Source organism: Rattus norvegicus, chromosome 20 (genome assembly GCF_036323735.1).
Source record: "Rattus norvegicus strain BN/NHsdMcwi chromosome 20, GRCr8, whole genome shotgun sequence".
NCBI classification, from domain to species: domain Eukaryota; kingdom Metazoa; phylum Chordata; class Mammalia; order Rodentia; family Muridae; genus Rattus; species Rattus norvegicus.
This window is the reverse complement of record NC_086038.1, coordinates 32183811-32208939: the sequence shown is the minus strand read 5'-3', so window position 1 is coordinate 32208939 and position 25129 is coordinate 32183811. Positions and strand designations below refer to the sequence as shown.

Sequence of the window (25129 nt, the reverse complement as noted above, 5' to 3'; positions counted from 1 at the left end):
TCAACTCCCCTCCCCATGCCCTGAATAAACAACTCTATTCTACACTATACTCCTCCTGTGGCTGGTACCTCAGGGGCAAGGGGTGGCTTAGCATGGGCTGGCAGAGGCACCATCTTCCCCCCACACCAGACTGTGCCTTCACCAAACATATATCCCTGGCTTCTTTTTCTTTTTTTATAAAACACAACACTTACTATATCTACTTTAAAGCTGTGTGTGTATGTGTGTGTGTGTGAGAGAGAGAGAGAGAGAGAGAGACAGACAGACCTTATATAGCATAAGCTGATCTTGAATTCACTATGTAGCCAAGGATGACCTTGGAATCCTGACTCTCCAACTTCATCCCAGACTCTCTCATATTATGGACTAAAAACCTCAGCTAAAATAAGACATTCCTCCCTTAAAAAACAACCCTCCCCCAAAAGAAGCCACGTTGAAGCCAGGCATGGTGGCACATGCACCTGTAATCTCAGGATTTGGGAGCTGGAAACAGGAAGATAAGAAGTTCAAGGCTATCTTCAGCTATGAGAAATTAGTAAACCAGAATGAGCTACTGCATGAGACCCTAGCTCAGAAAACAAAAGACAACATGGAAGACATATTGAATGACTGACTTGTACCATTTTGGCTTGAATAAGTACATTCAATATTCACAAAACAAAACTGCTCAGTGGGCTGGAGAGAAGGCTCAGTGCTTAAGAGCACTGACTGCTCTTCCAGAGGTCCTGAGTTCAAATCCCAGCAACCACATGGTGGCTCACAACCATCTGTAATGGGATCTGATGCCCTCTTCTGGTGTGTCTGAGGACAGCTACAGTGTACTTTTATAGAATAAATACATCTTTTTTAAAAAGGGTTAAAAAAAAAACTGCTCAGTGATTTCTCAGTGGAAGTAAGAAATTGTCACATCCATTTTCAGTTAAAGGCTTCCTAAAGTTGACTAGAATCACAGGGAAGCAGGAAGCCCCAGGCCCTCTCAGCTCTAGGCTGCCTCCATCTCAGAATTCTGACTTGGAAAGTAGCAGGCAGTCCACTCCAGGACCTAACCCATAGACAGAAAAGGGGGCAGTCCCAAGCCCCAGAATATTCATTAGAGAAGGTTTTGCATCCTGAATCAAAAGGTGGAGAAATTTGGGAAGGAAGTACAAAAGGGCTTGAAGATCTTAATTATCTGTGGGGAAAGAGGGCAGGAATTGCCCTTCAATGGAGGCTTCTTTCTTCATATTTATTTCATGGGTACGAGTGTTTTACCTGCATGTACGTATGGACATGATTGTGCTCAGTGTATGCGTGGTGACTGCACAGGGGTCAGAAGATTGATCGTTGTGATCGACGTGGGTACTGGGAACCAAACCCAGGCCTTCTGCAAGAGCAGTAAGTGCTTTTAATTGCTGAGCCATCTGCTAGGAACATTCCAGAACCACGTGCGCCCCATCTGCCTTCAGTGATTCAGTGTCCTCAAAAGCCACCAAATTCAACACATTCCCACCATCACCAACAAGTCAAGTTGTGTCCAGCCATCACAGCCGGCCCTCCGTCCCCTGTTCCACTCAGAGGCAGCCTCCTCCCCCATCCCCCAATAAATCTCCTGCACATGGGGTCTGTTTCACGGTATGATCTTTATGGGGCTCCTAGGCTTACCCATAGCCTGGAAACCCTGATACTATCTCTCCAGCCCTCAGTGGAGGACTTGCACCGCCTCAAGCCTCACCAACACTCAGCCATTTGGCTCTTCTCTGTGCTGGCGCCCCTTCTGTGCAACAGGTCAATAAATGTTTCGTCCATCTTTTAAATTCATCATTATTACAGAGTGGGGGAAGGGTCTTGTATTTCACATCCAAGCATGGCCCTGCTCTAAAGCGTGGCTTGCCTGCTCTTCGCTGAGTAGTTTCCGCTTGATTTGTAAGAGGAGGCTCTCCTATACTTTAAGCATTTGAAAAAGTAAAATTTTCCTGTCAACTGGAATGAGAGCTCAGTAGCTCTTAGTTTCGACCATCTAATTATACTGTGTAAATTTGACCATATTGGTTATACTCTGTCTCAGGCAGTGTTCTCCGATTGGCAAACCTGTTTCCATTTCAAAGTCAGGCTGAGCCCTGCACTTCTAAAATCAGGGCCCACACTTTCACTTTCTAAGGATGTCTGGTCCTTAGCCAGCAGTGTTAATGCATGTCGCAGCACTGAAACCCAGCATCTAAGTCCTTTGTTGTTACTCCCTGCTTCCTCCCTTCTCCCTCCCTCTCTTTTTCTTTCTGAGTCTGGGTCTCACCTAGGGCAGTCTGGCCTAGAACTTATTAAGTAGCTAAGGAGGCTCTATGACTTCCTGCCTCCACATCCCCAGTGCAAGTACTGATGTTACAATCGTTCTCCCCCAACCCCCCCTCCCCCGTGACACCCAGTCCAGGGATGCCAGGCAAGCATTCTAGCAACCAAAACACCTTCCCAGCCTGTAACCTCTACTTGTATCTGTGTGTCAAGTCCCATTTTATGCTTTAGTCACAAATCTCCAAGTGACTGCGACAGGACATCAATTAGGTAGGCAGAAAAATCAGGGAAGAAGAATTTTTACTTCTGATGGGTAATTGGCTGTCCTGACTCATTGATACTAAATAGTACAACACTGTAGCATCTGTCAGCAAACTTGAAACCAAGTCCTCACAGCCCGAGACAGCAGGAGCTTCCTTCCTATCTTTAGTGCATCCCCTGACTGCTACATCTGCAGCTGGAAAGGAAACTCTTTATCTCTGTGCATGAATAAAACAGAGCTGCACTCTCAACTGCCTGCTCTGGGCCAACCGGGAACCCGTGCTTTGACGGTTCACAGCTCTTCTCCATAGACTGCCCGAAACTCAAGGCAATGATGCAAAATAGAACAGTCCCAGGTCATTTCTGCTGGGTATGTGGTTTTGATTTTATAGCTAAATGACTAAGTCCCTAGCTATCTTATGGGTGGAATGGTCTCCTTCCTTCCCCCAGCTATAGTCAGTGTCAATGGGAAAAAACACACAGGCACCAATCAAGATCTACCTCTTTTGAGGCTTGTCACAAATTAAAAGGAACGTGAGAAATGCCTCCTCAAACCCCACATTAGCGACACAGAGCCCCTTCTGAATGGCATATATAATTTTCAGGACAGATAAGAGCATGCCCGGTGGGGCTCAGTGGCCTTCCCTGGGAACACCACTGGCAGGGCTAGCCACTTGGCACACTGTCAGCTGCCAGGAAAGTGGTACCCAGCATGGTCCAGCTTTGTGCTGAAGGGCTCTCGCTGGTGAGAGAATCACCAGAAACACTGAAGCTGCACTTAGATTTCTGTCCATTTCTCATTTGGGTTTTCAATGCAGTTAAATGGCAGGGTTTGTCCAAGCTCGCTAATTGCAGCAAGGTCATTGTACAAAATTATAGAATTTTTCAGAGCCATTTTCTTTGAAAAGGAGAATTAGCATGAAAAAGAAAAAAGTCCTGGGTTGTGCCATTAAAACCGTAGTCACGGAACAATGTAAGCGGTGGGTGCCCCGGGTGAAATTTTGGTCTCCTGTTCTCAGACAAAAATCAGTTAACATGTGATAAATGAGCCAGACAGATTCCTAGACAAAGGTGCAGCTTTCCTTGGGGCTCAGGGACTCAAGAGGGAAGACTTGTCACCCCATCAGCACAGCACCCTACCAAGCCATCCTTTACAAAGGGTGTTTCCAGGGAAGTAAGGAAGTAGCTTTTCCTTCCAGGAGGCTATGGTTATGTTAATGAATACGGTAGGGGAGCATTTAGGCAAATCCAGCCTTTTATACGCTGGAAATTCCTTTCAAGGTGCTGTATTTTTTAACACAGCTTAAGAATTTTACCTTTTTCTCCTACGGGTCTTAGAGGAGAACTATTTGTAAAACAGTGGTTTCTGAGTTTTTTTTTTTTTCTCTCCTTAGAATTAAAAACAAAAGTCAAGAATCATAACGACAAGATGCTACAGCAGTATGCTAAATACCAATCACCCAGAAAACTTAGAAATCTTAAGTGAAAAAAAAAAAAAAACCAAAATCACAGCTCCTATTTTTCCATTTATCGTGTTTTTTAGTGTGGTATAAACATTAACAGTTAGTGTAAAGGTACTTGTAAGTCATTGACAATGGTTAAAAATACATGTTGGGGGTGGTGATACAGGAAATGGAGACCAATCTTTGATCTTCCTATGGCTCAAAGCACAGAGCAAAACAGGAATCCTCTGACTGTTTCCTTCCACCACAGACCACCCCGGTTTCTCAGAGGAATCCTCCTAGCAAGCTCTGTGACTCATTACCCAAGCAACCTTGGTTTGGTCCCAGGATGTCCTCGAGGAGAGTCCCGTTGAAGTGCCCGTTTCCTTCAGCAAGAGACACACATGAGTCACAAGCTGGGGGTGTTGGTAGGGTGAAACACAAAAGGGGAGAGCTCAGATGGCCTTCGTCCCACTGAATTGGAGTAGTATAATGCTTAATTAAGAGCACGCTTCCAGAGTCAAATGTTCACTTGAATCTTAAGTGCTAGGCGAGCTTTAAGCAAGTTCCTTGGCCTCCTTATGCCAAGGGGCTAGAAACAGAATCCTTGTTAGAGAGTTATTCAGAGAAGAGAATTGGGAACAAGCAGGTTCTGAGTCCTGTACACATACAGCTAGGTGTTGGGTCACATGTGCCTCCAATCCTGTTTCACAGACTTCCACCAAGCAGTTCAGTTGCAGACAGGGGTAAGGATGCCTATTTAACATTTCAAAAGTCGAGTTCTCTCTCCCACCTCTCCTCTCTGTCCTCTCCCTATCTTGAAGGAGACTCCTCCAGCCTCATCCAACTGAGACTGACGAACTCATGGGAATTGTTCCCGAATAAACCAGCTTTTATACTTTTAATTTGGCTTGAGTTGGCCCTATTATGTTGGCATAAAAACCTATTCAAAGCTTCTCTTAAATGAGGATATCTGCAGACAGTAACGTCCAGGTGTGATTCCTCCTTTGGTGTGAATACAGTGACATTCAAATTTCTCTTCTGTAAGAAGTGAGCTTCATAGATATGTGTGGAAAATCGAACTACATGTAAACATCGTTTGAGCATCTGGAATGGCGGGCCTATGCTAAACACTCATGGATAAGAGAGGACGGATAAAGGGTACCCCCCTGCTCAGACAACCCCTCCCCAACACCTCTGGTAAAGGTGAAATAATCGTCCAGATCGGAACAAGTGATCCTTGACTGGGAATCTGATAGGTGCCGGTGTGTGTGTGTGTGTGTGTGTGTGTGTGTGTGTGTGTGTGTCTGTGTGTGTGTGTCTGTGTCTGTGTGTCTGTGTGTGTTAAAAGGAACAGGAACAGGAAAGCCAGGGGAAGAGATATCAACAAATATGCAGGGCACAAAGCTGTATGATGTGATAGTGTCTTGGTTATGAACTGGGATTCCTGAGTTTGAGGAGGCTGATCACAGAAGGACAGTCTTGGCTTGGCAAGCAATTTCAGGAAGGACAGACTGTAGGCAACCGGTAGCTAGCCCTTCACCCGCAACAAGTTCCTCATTCCCAAGCTCCTCACCCCACCCCTATAAAAGGTTCCAGCCAGCTTTTCACTTGGCGGACCCTTATGTTTCCCAAAACCTCCCATCCTTGCTGCCCCTTCCCTGTGTCTACATCGTCTTGTCTGATGAGGGTTGGACTCTTTTTTTTTTTAAAGATTTATTTATTTATTATATATAAGTACACTGTAGCTGTCTTCAGACACACCAGAAGAAGGCATCAGATTTCTTTACAGATGGTTGTGAGCCACCATGTGGTTGCTGGGAATTGAACTCCGGACCTCTGGAAGAGCAGTCAGTGCTCTTAACCGCTGAGCCAACTCTCCAGTCCGAGGGTTGGACTCTTATCTCTTTCTGCCTTGTCTTTTTACACTGCCTCAGAAATCTACCACGATGCACTTAGAGGGAAAACAGAGAGATAAGGATAGGAGTGGGGTTTGGAGATAAGGCTACATAGAAGACTGGAGAGTAAAAAGCCTGAATTCCACACTACCATGTTTCTGCAGATGCTAGCACACAATGATTAACTGATTGATTGACTGGTTGATTTTTATGCTTTGAGACAGGGTTTCTCTGTGTAGCGCTGGCTGGCCTTGAACTCAGTCTATAGACCAGGTTGACCCGGAATTCAGAAACCTATCTGCCTCTGCCTCTCAAGTGTTGCTGGCATTAAAGGTCTGTGCCACCATGCTCTGCACAAAACACAATTTTTAAAATAAAAAAAAAATTATTATGACAATATTTAACACGGTTTAAATGGCTTAGAAAACAGTGGGAGTTGGTAAGGAAAGATGAGAGTCAATCCATTTTTCAAGAAGAAATACAGGTTGAGTCTCCCTTAAGTGCTTGGGTCCAAGTGTATGAGGCTAGGAATCCTAGTGTTTGCCTGGATTTCGATTGGGCTGCTCGATCCTCCTGTATGTTTCAAAGTAAATGCATTCATTCCCAGAACTGGCTCTGCTACCTGAATGGAGTCTCTACTGTTTTATAAGAATAAATAAATAAATACATCTAAGATGAGGTGTTTTTCTAAAGTCTTCTTCTTAAAAAGCCCTCCCCTTCCATCACCACAGTTCAATTTGAATAACAACACATACTGGTTATTGGAAGGAACTTGGTGTGAAATACCCCAGAATTGGTGCAGTTTTGAATAGGAAAGAAAAAAAAAATCCCAATTGTAAGACATTGAAAGGGGGGGGGGGGCGGAGCTGATGCTGACATCACGAATCACACTTTGGAAGCATATGCCACAGACCCTGATGTCGGAACAGTGCTATAAAGATGTCTCCCAACGATTACAATCTATCGATTTATCTTATTTCCTATTTACTTGCTTTTTGAGACAGGGTTTTGTAGTCCAGAATGGCCTCAGTCTCCCTTTGTAGCTGAGGATGGCCTTGAACTCCAAGCCTCCGGCCTCTCTGTCAAGTCCTAGGATTCAGAGCACGAGTCACCAAGCCCAGGACTACTTCACAGTAGTATAACTATGCCGAGTGTGGTGACTGTTGAATGTAACCAAAGACATGGGGAGAGTGAGGAGCTAAGATTGCTGTGAGTTCAAAACCGGCTTAGGCTACACAGTTAATTCTAGGCTAGCTTGCATTACAGTGAGACTATCTCAGACAGACGTGGTGGTTAGGAATGCAGTATCTGAATTTAATCACAAGGAACATCAAAGCAACCCAATGTCACAGGCACAAAATAACTGGGTAGCACGAGTCAAACGGCACAAAAGACAAACACAGGGCGAGGAAGTATTCTTGATTATAGGAGACCAAGGAGCCGCCACAGTGGCTAAATGCTCCCCAATCTAGATAAGAAAGGGACATAATCCATCATTTTTCCTTCCTTCCTCTTCAGACAGGGTCTCACCATGTAAGTCTGACTGGACTGCAACTGGCCATGAAGACCAGGCTGTCTTGATTTCTTAATCATAGCTGATCCTTCAGCACCTGCTAATCAGTATCGATTAACCCAGCAAAGTTTCACTTCAGTGGTTGTGGTCTCTTAACTCACAGTTCTAACTCGGAGAGTTCTGCCTTCCTTTGTCTCTGCCTCTGAGGGCTGGGATTAAGCACACACAACACTATGCTGATGTGTCCTCATGTCCTAATTAACTGTTGCATTTTTTTTTTTTAACTATTTCAAAGGCATCTGAAAAGGTCAGTCTCTTAACACATCAGTTTGGTATTTTGTCAACTTGACACAGCCACAGTTATCTAAGAAGAGGGAACCACTTCTCAGAGAGAAAAAAACGTCAACATAAATCTAACTTGTAGAGGCCAGGCAGTGGTGTTGCATGCCTTTAATCCCAGCACTAGAGAGGCAAAGGAGGAGGATCTCTATGAGTTCAAGGCCAGCATGCTGTACAAAGCAAATTCCAGGACGGCCAAGGCTACATAAAGAAACCCAACCTCAAAAACAAGAATAATAACAACAAAAACTGACTTGTAGAAAAGTCTGGGGGGACACTGTCCTAATTAGTAGTTGATGAGAAAGGATCCAGCCCATTTTGAATGGTAACACACCCACGGCCAGATGGTCCTGTTATGTATTAAAAATTAGGGGCTGGAGAGATGGCTCAGCGGTTAAGAGCACTGACTGCTCTTCCAGAGGTCCTGAGTTCAAATCCCAGCAACCACATGATGGCTCACAACCATCTGTAATGGGATCTGATGCCCCCTTCTGGTGTGTCTGAAGACAGCGGCAGTATACTCATATAAATAAAATAAATCTTTAAGAAAAAATTAAATAAAAATAATGTTTTCATTTTAATCTCAGGTATGAAATATGGGGCTGCTTCAGATTGCGTAGAACAGTTGGCTAAAAGGGGCATGATTTTGCCCAGCTGCAGACAGTTTGCGTAACTGTATGACGTTTGGAATTCTGAGTTTTTTTTACAGGGTATATAAATGCTAGCACCCCAGAGGCAGTGTGTGTGTTGTGTGTGTGTGTGTGTGTGTGTGTGTGTGTGTGTGTGTGTGTTGTTGGTTGTTGTTGGTCTGGGTCCACAGGTCCACGTCCACTCTGCCACTGGGCACGGCTTCTTGGGGAGTCAGAACATTGGGAATTTGACTGCGCTTATCCCACACCACTGCCAAGGTGGGTGGCGGGATGTAGGGAAGGACCGAGACACCACTCCAGGAGTGGGAAAATGCAGTCTGAGATGTGGGAAAGCAAGAGCTGGTTCTGGAGTCTCCCAGCCTACAATGAAGTCGGGGTAGGGGTGTGTAGGATGAGAGTATGAGTGGGGATGAGAAAGGAGAGCTCTGGCTTGTCCCAACAGTGATTGTCCTTAGCTTGGCAGGGGCAGGCTTAGTAGCAGTTGTGGCCAGAAGTGCAGAGAGGCCTTCTACGGGAAAATTAAGCTGCTGCTCTGTAGTTGAACGCCTATTCCATGGCTCCCCCTGGAAGATCGTGATGAAAGAGACAGTCCATAGTTCTAAACTGTTCATTGGTTGTTCTTGGTGGAAAATGGATTTATAATGTACCATACCCACTTCTCATGGTGGATCTGAGATTAAATACTTGCTGTAGGGAGGACTGTCTGGGAAGGGAAGCTTATTGGCTAAGCCCTCCGAGCCTCTAGGTACCTCATTAGCGTGGAGAACACTGTCTTGAGCCTATGTGACTGTATGTAGGTCACGGTTTCACCGAGCCTCTGGGTCTCAACCTGCTCTACCTTACTGCATTAGTCAGGGTTCTGTAGAGTCACAGAACTTATGGGTAGTCTCTATATAGTAAGGGAATTTGTTGATGACTTACAGTCTGTAGTCCAACTCCCCAACAGCAGCAGCTGGGAATGGAAGTCCAAGGATCTAGCAGTGGCTCAGTCCCACAAGACAGGTTGGTGAAGAAGAAAGCATCTTCCTTCTTCCAATGTCCTTATGTAGGTCTCCAATAGAAGGTGTGTCCCACCACGCCTAGATCTGGGACCTGCTTTGTCCAAGATGACCTTGAACTCAGAGATCTCCTTGTCTTAGACTCCTGGGATTCATAGCTTCTATGCTTCAAGATCTCCTCCATGCCAAGAACCAGGTCAGAAACTTGTATCTCCCAGCCTTAAGATCTGGATCACAGGTGAGCCCTCCAATTCTGGATTATAGTTCATTTCAGATAGAGTCAAGTTGACATCCAGGAACAGCCACTACACTTACCAAACTTCCTGGAATGGTTTTATTTTTACCAGACTTTAGATATTTTAGAGAGACTTTGAACTTCTTTTTTTAAGATTTATTTATTTTATATAAGTACATTATAGCTGTCTTCAGAAGAGGGCATCAGGTCTCATTACAGATGGTTGCTGGAACTTAGGACCTCAGGAAGATCAGTCAGTGCTCTTAACCAATGAGCCATCTCTCCAGCCTGACTTTGAACTTATAAAGAGACTTTGAATATTTTTTAAAAAAGGTTCAACTTTTAAAGTATTTAAAATTTTAAAGACTGTGGGACTTCTAAACATTGAAATGTTATATTATTAGGATCAAATGGGAAGGGAAAATTTATAACTGAACAGTGATGTGTTCGTGTGTCAGGGTAAAAGGGGGACAGTTGTTCTGGTTAGTTTTTTTAGTCAACTTGACTGTGGTGGTTTGAATATGCTTGGCCCATGTGAAGTGGCAGTACTAGGATGTGTGGCCTTGTTGGAGTAGCTGTGGCCTTGTCGTAGAAAATGCATCACTGTGGGGGTGTGCTTTAAATCTCTGCCCAGTGCAAAGGAGACCTTCCTTCTAGCTGCATGGGTGAAAGTTTATTCTTGGCTTCCTTCGGATAAAGACGTAGAGTTCTCATCCCTTTCAGTGCTATGCCTGCCTGGATGCTGCTATGCTTCCTGCCATGACAATGGACTGAGCCTCTGAAACTGTAAGCCAGCCTCAATGAAATGTTTTCCTTTCTAAGAGTTGCCTTGGTCATGGTGCCTCTTCACAGCAATGAAACCCTGACTATGACACTGACAGAAGCTATAATAATTTGAGGAGAACCACAATTGAGAAAATGCCTCCATAAAACAGGTGTGTAGGTAAGTCTGTGGAGATTTTCCTTGATTAATGATTGAAGTGAGAGGCCCTAGCCTACTCTGGGTGGTACCACCCTTGCTGTGTGGCCCAGGGCTATATAAACAGCAGGTTGAGCAAGTCATGGGGAGCAAGAATCCCATCCTGGCCTCTGCTTCAGTTCCTGCCCTGACTTCCCCAAGTGAGGAAAGGTGACCTGACCTGAGAGTTATAAGCAGAAATCTTTTCCTTCCCAAGTTTACTCTTTGGTCATGGTGTTTTATCACAGAAATAGAAATCCGAACGAAGACAAGTACCTTCTAATTGATGACTGAACTTGGAGGATCAGCCATAGTCAAAATACACAACAAACACCTCCCCATCTAGTCTGCATAGGCCTTTTAACAGCAACAATCTCCAGTGTGTATCTGCACAATTCCTATAAGATGAAGAGGGTGTGTTCACACTTACAGTTCATCTTGTTGCAAAGAACATGGCGCTCCCCCAACTCTGTGTGTGTGTGTGTGTGTGTGTGTGTGTGTGTGTGTGTGTGTGTGTGTGTTACATTCCTGAGTGTAGGAGGTGGAGGGTTTAAAAGCCAAGGCTTGATGCTGAGATGTCTTTCCTTGATCACTTTTACACCTTCCTTTGAGACAGGGCCTGAACCAGAAGTTCACTGAGTTATACTGGGTAGCCATCAAGTTCCCCAGGATCCACTGTCTCTACCAGGTACTTGCCTCCATGCCTGCCTTTTATGGGGATCCAAACTCTGGCCTATAAGCACAGCAATTACTTTACCTACCAAGCCACCTGCCAACCCCCTAAAGAATGTTAAAAATGCCCAACATAGGATTCAAGCAACGAACCATCAAAAGTTAACGGCCTACAAATGAAACCTGTCTAGTTTGAGCACATTCACAAAAGCTAATGTGAGCAGATCCCAAGAATGTGGACTCTTGGCATAGCTGGCCAATACTCAGGCCAGAGAACGTTGCTCTTTTTCAAAACATTAACCCTACATTCAAAATACCAACAACTCTAAGTCGTAATGTCCGTTACCAGCAGGTTTTAACAATTAGTTGGGTAATGAGAGGTACTGAACTGTTTGACCTCAAAGAACCCAGCCGTTTCAGTCACATACAGAACTGTTAGAGTTGACATCTTTCAGAACTGCAGGAGTCATTCCAGAGCGTGCGTGGGCCTTGCTGGATACACCTCAGTGGCCATTCTCTAGCACAGCAGTGGGTCCCTGGGACCCTAAAGCCACACAGCTGCAGAAGACCCACACCTTCCCAGGGATGGAGCAAGGGACACAGAACTGGCCCTGCTGAGGCTCAGGTGACAGGAGGACAAAGTGTTTCTGCCTTCTCTTTCTGCACTGCGAGGGGAAGTGCAAACTGACCTGGGGTCTGTTTTAACTCAGCTTAATTCTATCTTAGCTTTAAAGCATATGACTTGCTAGTGGTTTCCATCAAAGGGAATCTTTAAAGCAGCCACAAAAGAAGAACACTGAACATTGTTAAACATGTTGTCTTAACATTGCTAACTAAATTACTACTTATCCCTTGTGTTTTAGAGAAAAATCGCTGCACAGCATATTAATGGGCTGGTCCAGCTCAGAAGACAGGGTTCATGCAGCACAAGACAGACTTGAACTGACTATGTACTAAAGGATACTGACCTTATTGCCTCTCCCTCCCAAGTGCTAGATTATAGACCTGTGCTGCTCTATTCCCATCCCCCACCTCCCATTTACTGCCTTTGTTTGAATGAAAGAAGCAGCATGGAAGTGAGATAATACCGTCCCACAGTTCTCTGAACCCAAATCCCCTGGGGAAGAGAGCTGAACACCCAGGAGTGCCGAAATCCTGAGCCCACAGGACAGACTGCCGCCTCTGCCCACATTCTCGGTCCAAGGGGAAACTGCACAGTGCCTCTGGACACAGGGATATAGGAACAGACAGCTGCCTGTACCCGCGGTTCTGGTCTGAGCTGAACCAGCCAAACAGTTCCCTGCACCCAAGTCCCAAGGTGGAGAGAGCTGGACCCTCAGAAGTGTGGACACTTGTGAGAAATCAGAGGAGACTACCCTCTGCCCACAGTCCAGACCCAAGAGGGAATTGCATAGTGCCAACTGTGCCCACTGGGTGCAAGGACCTAGGAGCAATCAGGGGCAGGATCCTTTGATTCTTGCCCGAGTCTAGAGCTGGAAGACAGTCACCAGGAGCACCGCCACAGCTGAGAGCAGAGCACCTGTTCTCAGGAAAGGCTGAAGGAAAACAGGAAAACAGTTCCACAGGAACTGATACAGAGGCCTACAGCAGGGACAAAACTCTCAAAACAGCAAGATAAGCAAACATCTGAGACAACCCAATGGCTAGAGGCAAGCGCAGGAACCTAAGCAACAGAAATCAGGACTACTTGGCATCATCAGAGCCCAGTTCTCCCACCAAAGAAAATACTGGATATCCATACACACCAGAAAAGCAAGGTTTAGATTTAAAATTACATTTTTTTATAATGATGGGGGACTTCAAGAAATATATAAAGAGCTCCCTTAAAGAAATGCAGGAAAACACAAGTAAACAAGTAGAAGCCCATAGAGAGGAAACACAAAAATCCCTGAAAGAATTACAGGAAAACACAACCAAACAGGTGAAGGAAGTGAAAATGGAAATAGAAACAATAAAGAAAGCACAAAGGGAGACAACCCTGGATATAGAAAACCAAAGGAAGAGACAAGGAGCTGAACATACAAGCATCACCAACAAAATACAAGAGATAGAAGAGAAAATCTCAAGGGCAAAAGATACCACAGAAAACATCGACACAACTATCAAAGATAATGTAAATCCACAAAAAGCTCCTAGCCCAAACCATACAGGAAATCCAGGACACAATGAGAAGATCAAACCTAAGGATAATAGGTATAGAAGAAAGTGACGACTCCCAACTTAAAGGGCCAGGAAATATATTCAACAAAATTATAGAAGAAAACTTCCCTAACCTAAAGAAAGAGATGCCCATAAACATACAAGAAGCCTACAGAACTCCAAATAGATTGGGCCAGAAGAGAAATTCCTCCCACCACATAACAGTTAAAACACTAAAATGCACAAAACAAAGAAAGAATATTAAAAGCAGCAAGGGAAAAAGATCAAGTGACATATAAAGGCAGCCCTATAAGAATTACACCAGACTTCTCACCAGACACTATGAAAGCCAGAAGATCCTGGACAGATGTCATACAGACCCTAGAGAACACAAATGCCAGCCCGAGTTACTGTATCCAGCAAAACTCTCAATTAACATAGATGGAGAAACCAAGATATTCCATGACAAAACCAAGTTTACACAATATCTTTCTACAAATCCAGCCCTACAAAAGATAATAGATGGAATATTCCAATACAAGGAGAGAAACTACACCATACAGAAAGCAAAAATATAATTTCCTTGCAATGAAACCAAAAGAGAAACAAACATAATTCCATGTCTAACAATGAAAATAACAGGAAGTGAAAATCACTATTCCTTAGTATCTCTCAACATCAATGGTCTCAACTCCCCAATAAAAAGACACAGACTGGGCTGGAGAGATGGCTCAGTGGCTAAGAGCACCAACTGCTCTTCCAGAGGTCCTGAGTTCAAATCCCAGCAACCACATGGTGGCTCACAACCATCTGTAATGAGATCTGATGCCCTCTTCTGGAATGTCTGAAGACAGCTACAGTGTACTCATATATAATAAATAAATCTTTAAAAAAAAAAAAAAAGACATAGACTAACAGACTGGATACTTAAAGAGGACCCAGCACTTTGCTGCACACAGGAAACACATCTCAGAGACAAAGACAGACACTACCTCAGAGTAAAAGGCTGAAAAACAACTTTCCAAGCAAATGGCCCAAAGAAACAAGCTGGAGTTGCCATTCTAATATCAAATAAAATTGACTTTCAACCAAAAGTCATTAAAAAAGATAATTAAGGACACTTCATATTCAGAGAAAAAATCCACCAATGTGAACTCTCAATCCTAAATACCTATGCTCCAAATGCAAGGGCACCTACATTCATAAAAGAAACCTTCCTAAAGCTCAAAGCACATATTGTACCTCACACGATAATAGTAAGAGATTTCAACACCCCACTCTCATCAATGGACAGATCATAGAAACAGAAATTAAACAGAGACGTAGAGAAACTAACAGAAGTTATGAACCAAAAGGATTTAACAGATATTTATAGAACATTCCATCCTAAATCAAAAGGATATACTTTCTTCTCAGCACCTCATGGCACCTTCTCCAAAATTGACCATATAGTCGGGCACAAAACAGGCCACAACAGATACAGGAAGATAGAAATAATCCCATGCATCCTATCAGATGACCATACATTGAGACTGGTCTTCAATAACAACAATACTGACAGAAGTTGAACAATGCTCTACTCAATGACAACTTGGTCAAAGAAGAAATAAAGGAAGAAATTAAAGACTTTTTAGAATGTAATGAAAACGAAGATACAACATTCCCAACCTTATGGGACACAATGAAAGGGGTGCTAAGAGAAAAACTCAGAACTCTGAGTGCCTGCAGAAAGAAACAGGAGAGAGCTGTGCCAGCAGCTTGACAGCACACCTAAAAGCTCTAGAACAAAAAGAAATAAACCTAAGAGGAGTAGAAGGCAGGAAATAATCAAACTCCGGTCTGAAATCAACCAAGTAGAAACCAAAAGAACTATACAAAGAATAAACAAAGCCAGGAGCTGTTCTTTGAGAAAATCAACAAGATAGATAATCCCTTAGCCAGACTAACCAGAGGGCACAGAGAGTGTATCCAAATTAACAAAATCAGAAATGAATAGGGATACATAACAACAGAATCTGAAGAAATTAAAAGCATCATCAGATCGTACTACAAAAGTCTATATTCACCAAAACTGGAAAATCTGGAGGAAATGGACAATTTTCTAGATAGATACCAGGTACCAAAGTTAAATCAGGATCAGATAAACCATCTAAAGAATCACATAACTCCTAAAGAAATAGAAGCAGTCATTAAAGGTCTCCTAACCAAAAACAGCCCAGGACCAGATGGGTTTAGTGCAGAATTCTATCAGACCTTCAGAGAAGACCTCATACCAATACTGTCCAAACTATTCCACAAAATTGAAACAGACAGAGCACTACCAAATTCCTTCTATGAAGCCACAATTACTCTTATACCAAAACCACATAAAGACACAACAAAGAAAGAGAACTTCAGACCAATTTCCTTTATGAATATTGACGCAAAAATACTCAATAAAATTCTTGCAAACTGAATCCAGGAACACATCAAAACGATCGTCCATCTTGATCAAGTAGGGTTCATCCCAAGGATGCAGAGATGGTTTAATAAACAAAAATCCATCAATGTAATCCACTATATAAACAAACTCGAAGATAAGAACTACATGATCATTTCATTAGATGCTGAGAAAGCATTTGACAAAATTCAACACCCCTTCATGATAAAAGTCCTGGAAAGATCAGGAATTCAAGGTCCATATCTAAACATAGTAAAAGCAATATACAGGAAACCACTAGCTAACATCAAACTAAATGGAGAGACACTTGAAGCAATCCCACTAAAATCAGGTACTAGACAAGGCTGCCCACTCTCTCCCTACTTATTCAATATAGTTCTTGAAGTCCTAACCAGAGCAATCAAACAGAGAAAGGAGGTCAAAGGGATACAAATTGGAAAGGAAGAAACCAAAATATCACTCTTTGCAGATGATATGGTAGTGTACTTAAGTGACCCCAAAAGTTCCACCAGAGAACTACTTAACCTGATAAACAACTTCAGCAAAGTGTTGGGGTATAAAATCAACTCAAACAAATCAGTAGCCTTCCTCTACTCAAAGGATAAACAGGCTAAGAATGAAATTAGGGAAATGACACCCTTCACAATAGTCCCAAGTAATATAAAATATTTTGGTGTGACTTTAACCAAGCAAGTGAAAGATCTGTATGACAAGAACTTCAAGTCTCTGAAGAAAGAAACTGAGGAAGATCGCAGAAGATGGAAAGATCTTACATGCTCATGGATTGGCAGGATTAATATAGTAAAGATGGCCATTTTGCCAAAAGCAATCTATAGATTCAATGCAATCTCCATCAAAATTCCTACTCAATTCTTTATAGAGATAGAAAAAGCAATTTGCAAATTCATTTTGAATAAGAAAAAACCCAGGATAGTGAAAAATATACTCAAGAATAAAAGAACGTCTGGGGGAAATCACCATCCCTGACTTCAAGTATTATTACAGAGCAATGGTCATAAAAACTGTGTGGTATTGGTACAAAGACAGACAGATAGATCAGTGGAACAGAACTGAATACCCAGAAATGAACCCACACACCTATGGTCACCTGATTTTTGACAAAGGAGCTAAAACCATCCAATGGAAGAAAGATAGCATTTTCAACAAATAGTGTTGGTTCAATTGGAGGACAACATGTAGAAGAATGCAGATCGATCCATTCTTACTGACTTGTACAAAGCTCAAGTCCAAGTGGATCAAAGACCTCCACATCAAACCAGATACACTCAAACTAATAGAAGAAAAAGTGCGAATGAGTCTCAAACACATGGGCACTGGAGAAAATTTCCTGAACAGAACACCAATGGCTTACGCTCTATGATCAAGAATCGACAAATGGAACCTCATAAAACTGCAAAGCTTCTGTAAGGCAAAGGACACTGTCATTAGGACAAAATGGCAATTGGTAGATCTTTATCAATCCTACATTTGATAAAGGGCTAATATCCAAAATGTACAAAGAACTCAAGAAGTTAGACTCCAGAGAGCCAAATAACCCTATTAAAAAATGGGGTACAGAGCTAAACAAAACATTCTCAGCTGAGGGTTATCGAATGGCCAAAAAGCACCTAAAGAAATGCTCGACATTCTTAGTCATCAGGGAAATGCAAATCAAAACAACCCTGAGATTCCACCTCACACCAGTGAGAATGGCTAAGATCAAAAACTCAGGTGACAGCAGATACTGGCGAGGATGTGGAGAAAGAGGAACACTCCTCCATTGTTGGTGGGGTTGTAGACGTACAACCATTCTGTAAATCAGTCTGGAGGTTCCTCAAAAAATTGAACATTGAACTACCTGAGGATCCAGCTATACCTCTCTTGGGCATATACCCAAAAGATACTCCAACATATAAAAAAGACACGTGCTCCACTATGTTCATCACAGCCTTATTTATAATAGCCAGAAGCTGGAAAGAACCCAGATGCCCTTCAACAGAGGAATGAATACAGAAAATGTGGTACATCTACACAGTGGAATATTACTCAGCTATCAAAAACAATGACTTCATGGAATGAACTAGAAAATATCATCCTGAGTGAGGTGACCCAATCACAGAAAAACACTCTTGGTATGCACTCATTGATAAGTGGATATTAGTCCAAAAGCTGGAACTACCCAAGATGTAATCCACAGACCACAAGAAGAAAATGAATAACCAAAATGTGGACGCTTCCACTCCTTTTTAAAAGGGAAAAAAATATCCATAGGAGTGGATATGAAAGCAAAGTTTAGGGCAGCGACTGAAGGAACAGCCATTCAGAGCCTGCCGCATGTGTGGCCTATATATATACAGCCACCAAACTAGATAAGATTGATGAAGCTAGAAAATGCATGCTGAAAGGGACCGAATATAGATCTCTCCTGATAGACAAATCCAGAGCATGTCCAACACAGAGGTCAATGCTAGCAGCAAACCACTGAACTGAGAACAGAACACCCCTGAGGGGAATTAGAGGAAGTATTGAAAGAGTTGAAGGAGCTTGCAACCCCATAAGAACAACAATGCTAACCAACCAGAGCTTCCAGGGACTAAACCACTACCCAAAGACTATACATGGACTGACCCTGGGCTCCAACTGCATATGTAGCAGAGAATAGCCTTGTTGGGGCACCAGTACAAGGAGAAGTCCAGCCAAGGTTGAACCCTCAGTGCAGGGGAATATGGGGGTGGGGGGGCAATAAGGGGGATGCATGGGGGGAATACCTGTATGGGGGAGGGATAGGGGATGGGGGCTTATGAACAGGAAACCGGGAAAGGGAATAACATTTGAAATGTAAGTAAAGAAATATATCTAAAAAGAAAGAAAGAAAGAAAGAAAGAAAGAAAGAAAGAAAGAAAGAAAGAAGCGAGAACAATAGATATCTGAGCCATAAAAATATAGAATCAAATTCTTCCCTCAGCCCTTAATGATCTAATTGTGTTGCCCTGATCATGCTACCAAATTTCAGTGCGAATCCATCCATCTGTAGACTAAGAAATGAATAAAAGTCACCCAAGGATGCATGTGTGCATTCTAGAGATGTGTGTGAGGACAGCTGATGCCCAATACAGTGAATATGTTCATTTTTAGGAACATAAATCCTGTTTGTAAAAGACAAATAAAACTTAATAAAGAAAAACCATGAAAGAGTAGTAGCTATTTTTATCTCTGTACCAAATCAGAATTCAGTACTGAAATCTCAGTTTAAAAAAAAAAAAAAACCCACATCTTAAAAAATTCCAGAAACCTAGGGCTGGAGATGTAGCTCGGTTTGTAGAGTGCTTACCCAGCATGCATGAAGCCCTGGGTTCGTGCCTATAACCCCAGTGCTCCACCACCAATGGGAGGGAGGGATTATCCTTGGCTATAGTTAGTTCAAGGCCGACCCAGGCTAAAGGAAAATCCTGTCTCAAAAAAACAAAAAGAAAAAGAAAAAGCAAGAATCTAAAACATCTACATGTTCGGACAAGATTTGTCCAAGGTTTTGTCTTTGGTTTCCAATTGTCTAACTCGAGGTATCTCCTGGGGCTTAGGATCCGCCATGATGGTGGATTAGCTGCTTTCCCATTGACTGTGATTGCCAATGGACAGAGACCACTTCAAGGAAAAGGAGCTCCTTTGGGGGTGGGGGGCTGGGGATTTAGCTCAGCGGTAGAGCACTTACCTAGGAAGTACAAGGCCCTGGGTTCGGTCCCCAGCTCCGGAAAAAAAAGAAAAAAAAAAAAAAGAGCTCCTTTTGCTCACAGTTAAGGTAAGTCTCGTGGCAGGCAGCTGGTCACATAGCACCCACAGTCTGGGGTCAGACAGTGATAAATGCTCACACTTGCTTTCTTTTTTAAATTCAGTATGGAGCCAGGTGAATTTTCCCACCTCAAGGACTTTTCATGCCAAAAAATTTGTCACCAAGGTGATTCTGTATTCTTTAAAGTTGACCATCAATATTAACCACCAAAGATGACTATCTCAGGCATAATCAGAGTACCACAGCACAAGAAACTGAATTTCGAAGGTTATTTAGGAAAACTCCTTTTAAGTTGTCCCTTCTGAAAACGGACTTCAGCCTTAGCTGAGAGGCCCCTCGTGTGCTCTGCGTCTCTGCTCAGATGTTTCGTTACTGGAAGGGCGCACCTGACCACCCCACTGACGTTATCAGGAAACAGGCTCCTCCTGCTACAGGATTCCTTCTTTCTCATTCTCACAACCTGTTACGTTACAAATGCAGTTATCTTTTCCCCAGCGGGACTCTCTGTGAGAGGAATTTTGTTTGTTCTCGGAATAGAACCCACTTCTTCACAGAATGTCTAAATCACAGTTGCTACTCCCTAAGTACTGGCCAAGTAAAGAGTATGTTTAAGCAAACGCCACATTTCTGATTCTGTTTTCAGCAAGAGAGAAGTTTATGCCAATCTTCTGAGACACATGGGGCAGACACACAATATCTCCTTTATTGTTTCAGCTTTCCAAGCAAGCGCTTACCCTGCATGCAGTTACCCTGAGAGTTTACACAAACCAAGGTTCTCTTACGGTCCTGTCCTGGGAGGCTGTGCTGCTAACGCAACACACAGCCTGCCTCCCTCCCCTCTCAGTTCTCTCACACCTACAGATCCCCATACCCGTTCCTTACCATACTGATCTGTCGCACTGCTAAAGAGGAGATAGTCGGAAGCGCAGGTCTTGGACTCAATGTTCAAATCGCCCAGCCTCAGAATAAGTCTCTTCCCCTTCGGGACTGTGATGATCTTTTCACACACGGTGTAATTGGGGTAAGTCCCTGGATAATTCTTAGATGTCATTGTGCCACTGTCCTGAGATGTCACTATGTGCCCGCAGCCATCACCTGGGAAAGAAGAAAGAACGCAAGATGTAAGTGTAATTGGCTTCAACCCAGACTCTTCTACACTCTGGAGTTGAGCGTTTCATGCTTTGTTTTGTTTTGTTTTCCTGAGAGAAGAAAGGGCTAAACAACATAGCCTGAGCACGAATCATGCACTGTATCTTGCTTCAAGATGTTCCATTTGGTCCTCGGTTTCATTCAATGAACTTGGTGCTTCTCATGCTCTGAATTAGATGCAGACCTTAAGAAACACACAATTTATGGTCCTGGTTGTTTACCCTGTTCAAAAGATCCTGGCCTTTTGCCACACATTTGTCAAGTCACTCTAAAGCCGATGAATAATAATTTATAACTTACTTCAGAGTGACGCTGAACAGTGAAAGATGTTCCTGATAGAATTTATACTAATACAGATAAGCATTTCATTTAGCTGCAAGTCTCTTAGCTGAACAACCATTCCACATTTATATCCCAATTACTGTGGTAGTCATGGATCCAAAGATTTCTCACAGACTCGGGCAATCAGAAAACATCTGAGTTTTACTATGTGTAGTGTTCTAGACACGCTAGTCACGGTTAACTACTGGGGAATCATACAAAGTCAGCAAGAGATGCTTCATGGAACTTGAGGCCTTCATTTGATAACTGTAATTCTAGGTGACATGTGCTTGCACAAGAAAGCTGAACACAGTGTCAGAGGATTATGAAGGAGGAAGGCAATGCATTCCCATGAATTTTATAGATAACTTGCTAAAATATGGAGTTACCTTAAGATTATTTTGAATAGTGAAGTGGAAACACATGTTTTCTAGGGCCCAAAACCACAGCTGACCCGAACTGATATTTTATAGCACATTTGTAGGGTAAATGAGGTGCTTCATTAACGTCATGAAAATACTAGTCAAGTTTCCTGACATACGGATGACTAACAGTGATCTAGGATTCTCTCTTTTGCCTCCTGCTGGTGTGGGACTAAGACTCGGGGCCACCCAAGAAGACAGGCACCATGCTCTGACTTAAAAGCAAAATTCATCTTCAAATCAGTGAAGACGCGATCGTCACGATGAGCTAATTCCACTTGCTCTGCTCTTCCTGTGCAGTAAAGGCAATGTGGGGACTGAGTCTAGGCCCTTCCTCCCCTCTGCTCTGCTCCCCTCCCCTATCCCTTCTCTTCTCTTCCCTTCCTTCCCATCTTATCCCCTCCCTTCCCCTGCCCTCCCCTCCCTCCCCTCCTCTCTCCCTTCCCTCTCCCTTCCCCTTCCCTTCCCTCCCTCCCCTTCCCTATTCCTTCCCTTCCTTTCCCCTTCTCCCCTCCCCTCCCCCCCATTCATCAATTAACCAACAAATTGTACCAGCTGATGTAGCCAAATGCACAACACTAGTATCCAAGGGCTCATGAACCAAGCCAGCTGCAAGGTGAATAGACTGCACTTGGGCTCCACGACAGCTGGAGTTGTGGAGCTCAAGAGGAAATAAATTTTAAGAGTGCTGCATAACTTCAGAGCCTATCTCGGGAGCCTACGGTGAGGGCCAGGAGGAGGCCCTGACAAGCAGGTTGCTTTCAGTGGAATAATTCATGAATCTGTACCACAGTAAAATGTTAGACTGTGAAGAAGGAAGAAGAGGAAGAGGAGGAAGCGGAGGAAGTGGAGGAGGAGGAGGAGGAGGAGGAGGAGGAAGAGGAGGAGGAGGAGGAGGAGGAAGAGGAGGAGGAGGAGGAGGACGACGACGACGACGACGACGACGACGACGATGACAACAATGACCATATTGAGTCTGGAGGTCTAGAAAGGTAAGCTGGTGAGTAACAGAGAGCTACAGAACTTTCTGAGTATGAGGTTCATGAAAGGGTATGATTACCAGGTGTGGTAACAAGCACCATTAATCTAATACTTGGGGAGCTGAGGTTGCAGGGCCATGAATTCAAGACCAACTTGAGCTATACAGTGAATTCAAAGCCAGTGTGTGCTATAGATTATGACTCTGTCTCAAAACACAGAAACAAATAAAGCACAGGTCTTAGAAAGCAATGAGCATCCTAGCTGGATGCTGCTGGGGACTAACAGTGGGCAGGAGTTTGAGGAGTGCTGAGAATGGGAAGCTAGAGGAAACACCTTGGGTTCACACAGCCACACAGGAAAGACTGGAGGAGACAAAACAGCGGAGGTCCTGAATCCAAGTGACTGGAAGGCTGAGGCAGCCAGGACCACAATATATCAATTTTGTGGTCAACTTTGGACTGATTGCTAAATTTTCTGGGCTCTTGAGCAGCTGTAAGTATAAAACTGAAAATTATACTGGAGAGAGGTGTATTATAAAAAGGCACATGGTGAATCGCATTTTGATTTAACATTTGAATTATTTGCCTGCTTTCAAAAGTTTTAATTTATAACAAAATTTATAATTTTTCCAGAAAACTAGATACCATGTCAATCACATTATATATATATATATATATGTGTGTGTGTGTGTGTGTGTGTGTGTGTGTGTGTGTGTGTGTATGTATTCCTCCCCATAGGTCTAGATAAATGATTACTGTCCCTTTAAAGGGGGTCAGCACTCCAGTCTCCCACCACCCAAGATCCCCTGTTGCTCATTTTTATTCCTTAACTTTACCTTTGTAGGTTGATTTTTGAGCACCCAGAAAAATCAACCCTGGGGTAACAAGGGTAGGAACAATCACATATAACATTCAACTAAACCTCTCAGCTACCCAGAAGCAGCCTAGCCAACCATTTAAATGTTATTGCTTTCCATTCTGTAAGGCTCTTCTCTGCGAGGAGAAGAGATAGAAAAATGGTTAAAGACAACCCAGGGCTGTTAGGAAGGGTCTGTGTAAAAGCACTGACTCCCCAGAGTGCGCGCGCTCTCTCTCTCTCTCTCTCTCTCTCTCTCTCTCTCTCTCTCTCTCTCTCTCTCACACACACACACACACACACACACACATACACACACACACACACACACACACACACACACACGGGGCACTTCATACACACATAACAGGAAGTTCTTAAACAATTTTTTTTTTTGGTTCTTTTTTTTGGAGCTGGGGACCGAACCCAGGGCCTTGCGCTTCCTAGGCAAGCGCTCTACCATTGAGCTAAATCCCCAACCCCAACAATTTTTAAAAAAGGAAGAAAATAGCATTTTTACAGACATCTACTGATTTATGTGGGGCTGAAAGGGCACGCAGTCTGAGATTTGCCTTAAATTCTTCACACCAAAGGGGAGCGGTGGGATTAAATGAAAAGATGGATGTTGTGACTTTGCTCGGTGACCAAAGTGACGGGGATGTAGCTCGGCCGTACAGTGCTTGTCTCAGGCTCTCAGCTGAGTCCCCACCGCAATGTAACAGAAAATGTAATAAAGTCGGCATCCAAGGGAACCAATAAAACCAAAGTTTTATGATTAAATTTCACAGAAGGGTTGGAGTTGCTCTCCCAGGCGGAGGGGGCTGAAGCAAGGCTTGAGTAGAGGTGACAGCCAGAATGAACTGCCACTGGCCTAACTTCAAAGCAGAGAGTAGAGAGAAACATTCCTGCAGGGCATCCTCTTCAAGTCAAAAGCATTTGCAAGGAAATGTTTATCTTTTCCTTCCTTTGAACTGGAACTTAATTGCCAAAGCACAGGATGACCAAACCAGTACCTTTCCTTTTCCCCCAGACAGAAACTGCTTTCCCGCGACACAATATTTATCTCATGGTGGTCCCTTTACTGGGCCCAGTGTCTGGCTACCAGTCACAGCTGCTGCTGCACTGGGAAAATGACCAGCCATTCTCTTAAAACAATACAAAATAAACCTGAATGGGTCTGGAAGTTCAAGGCCAGGCACAGCTTACCTAACAAGTTTAAGCCAACCTGCGGAAGGAAAGATCCTGGAGAAGAGGAACGTGAGAGGGGGAGTTGAGAGCAGATATGAGCAAAGAATTAATAAAAAAAAAAAAAAAAAATCCTGGGCTGGAGAGCTGGCTCAGCAGTTAAGAGCACTGACTACCCAAGCTCTATTACTTCACACAGCAGGATGGTTGGTATTCAAGGACCAAACACTCTATGAGACTTAGACCTGCTGGTGCTAGCCCACAATTGCCACCAAAGCCCTGAAAAGTGTTTGTTACCTATGGCTGGAAGAATTATATTCTGGAAAAAAAAAAAAAGAAATTTACACTCGATGAGAAAATTATGGTTGGGTATAGGTGCCATATATCTTTAATCCCAGCCCTGGGAGGCAGAGACAGCTGGAGCTCTGTGTGAGTTTGGAGTAAACCTGGTCTGCATATGTGTTCCAGCCAGCCAGGGCTATATGTAGTGAAACCCTACCTTAAAATAAAAATATGTAAAAAGTACTCATTCATTCATTCATTTGTGGAGATGCGCTTGGCACACACAGCACACGTATGGTGATCAGAAGACAATTCT

General features: G+C 43.4%; 1 protein-coding gene across 2 annotated transcripts in view; it reads right to left on the bottom strand.

The window, feature by feature from the left end:
• Positions 1 to 25129, bottom strand: part of Dcbld1 (discoidin, CUB and LCCL domain containing 1) — a 93151-nt gene that overhangs the window by 45452 nt on the left and 22570 nt on the right. For both annotated transcript variants that reach the window (XM_228172.11, XM_063279672.1), the window contains exon 2: positions 20501 to 20713. In XM_228172.11, coding sequence (XP_228172.5) covers positions 20501 to 20713 — 213 coding nt within the window. The remainder of the gene's footprint in view (positions 1 to 20500; positions 20714 to 25129) is intronic.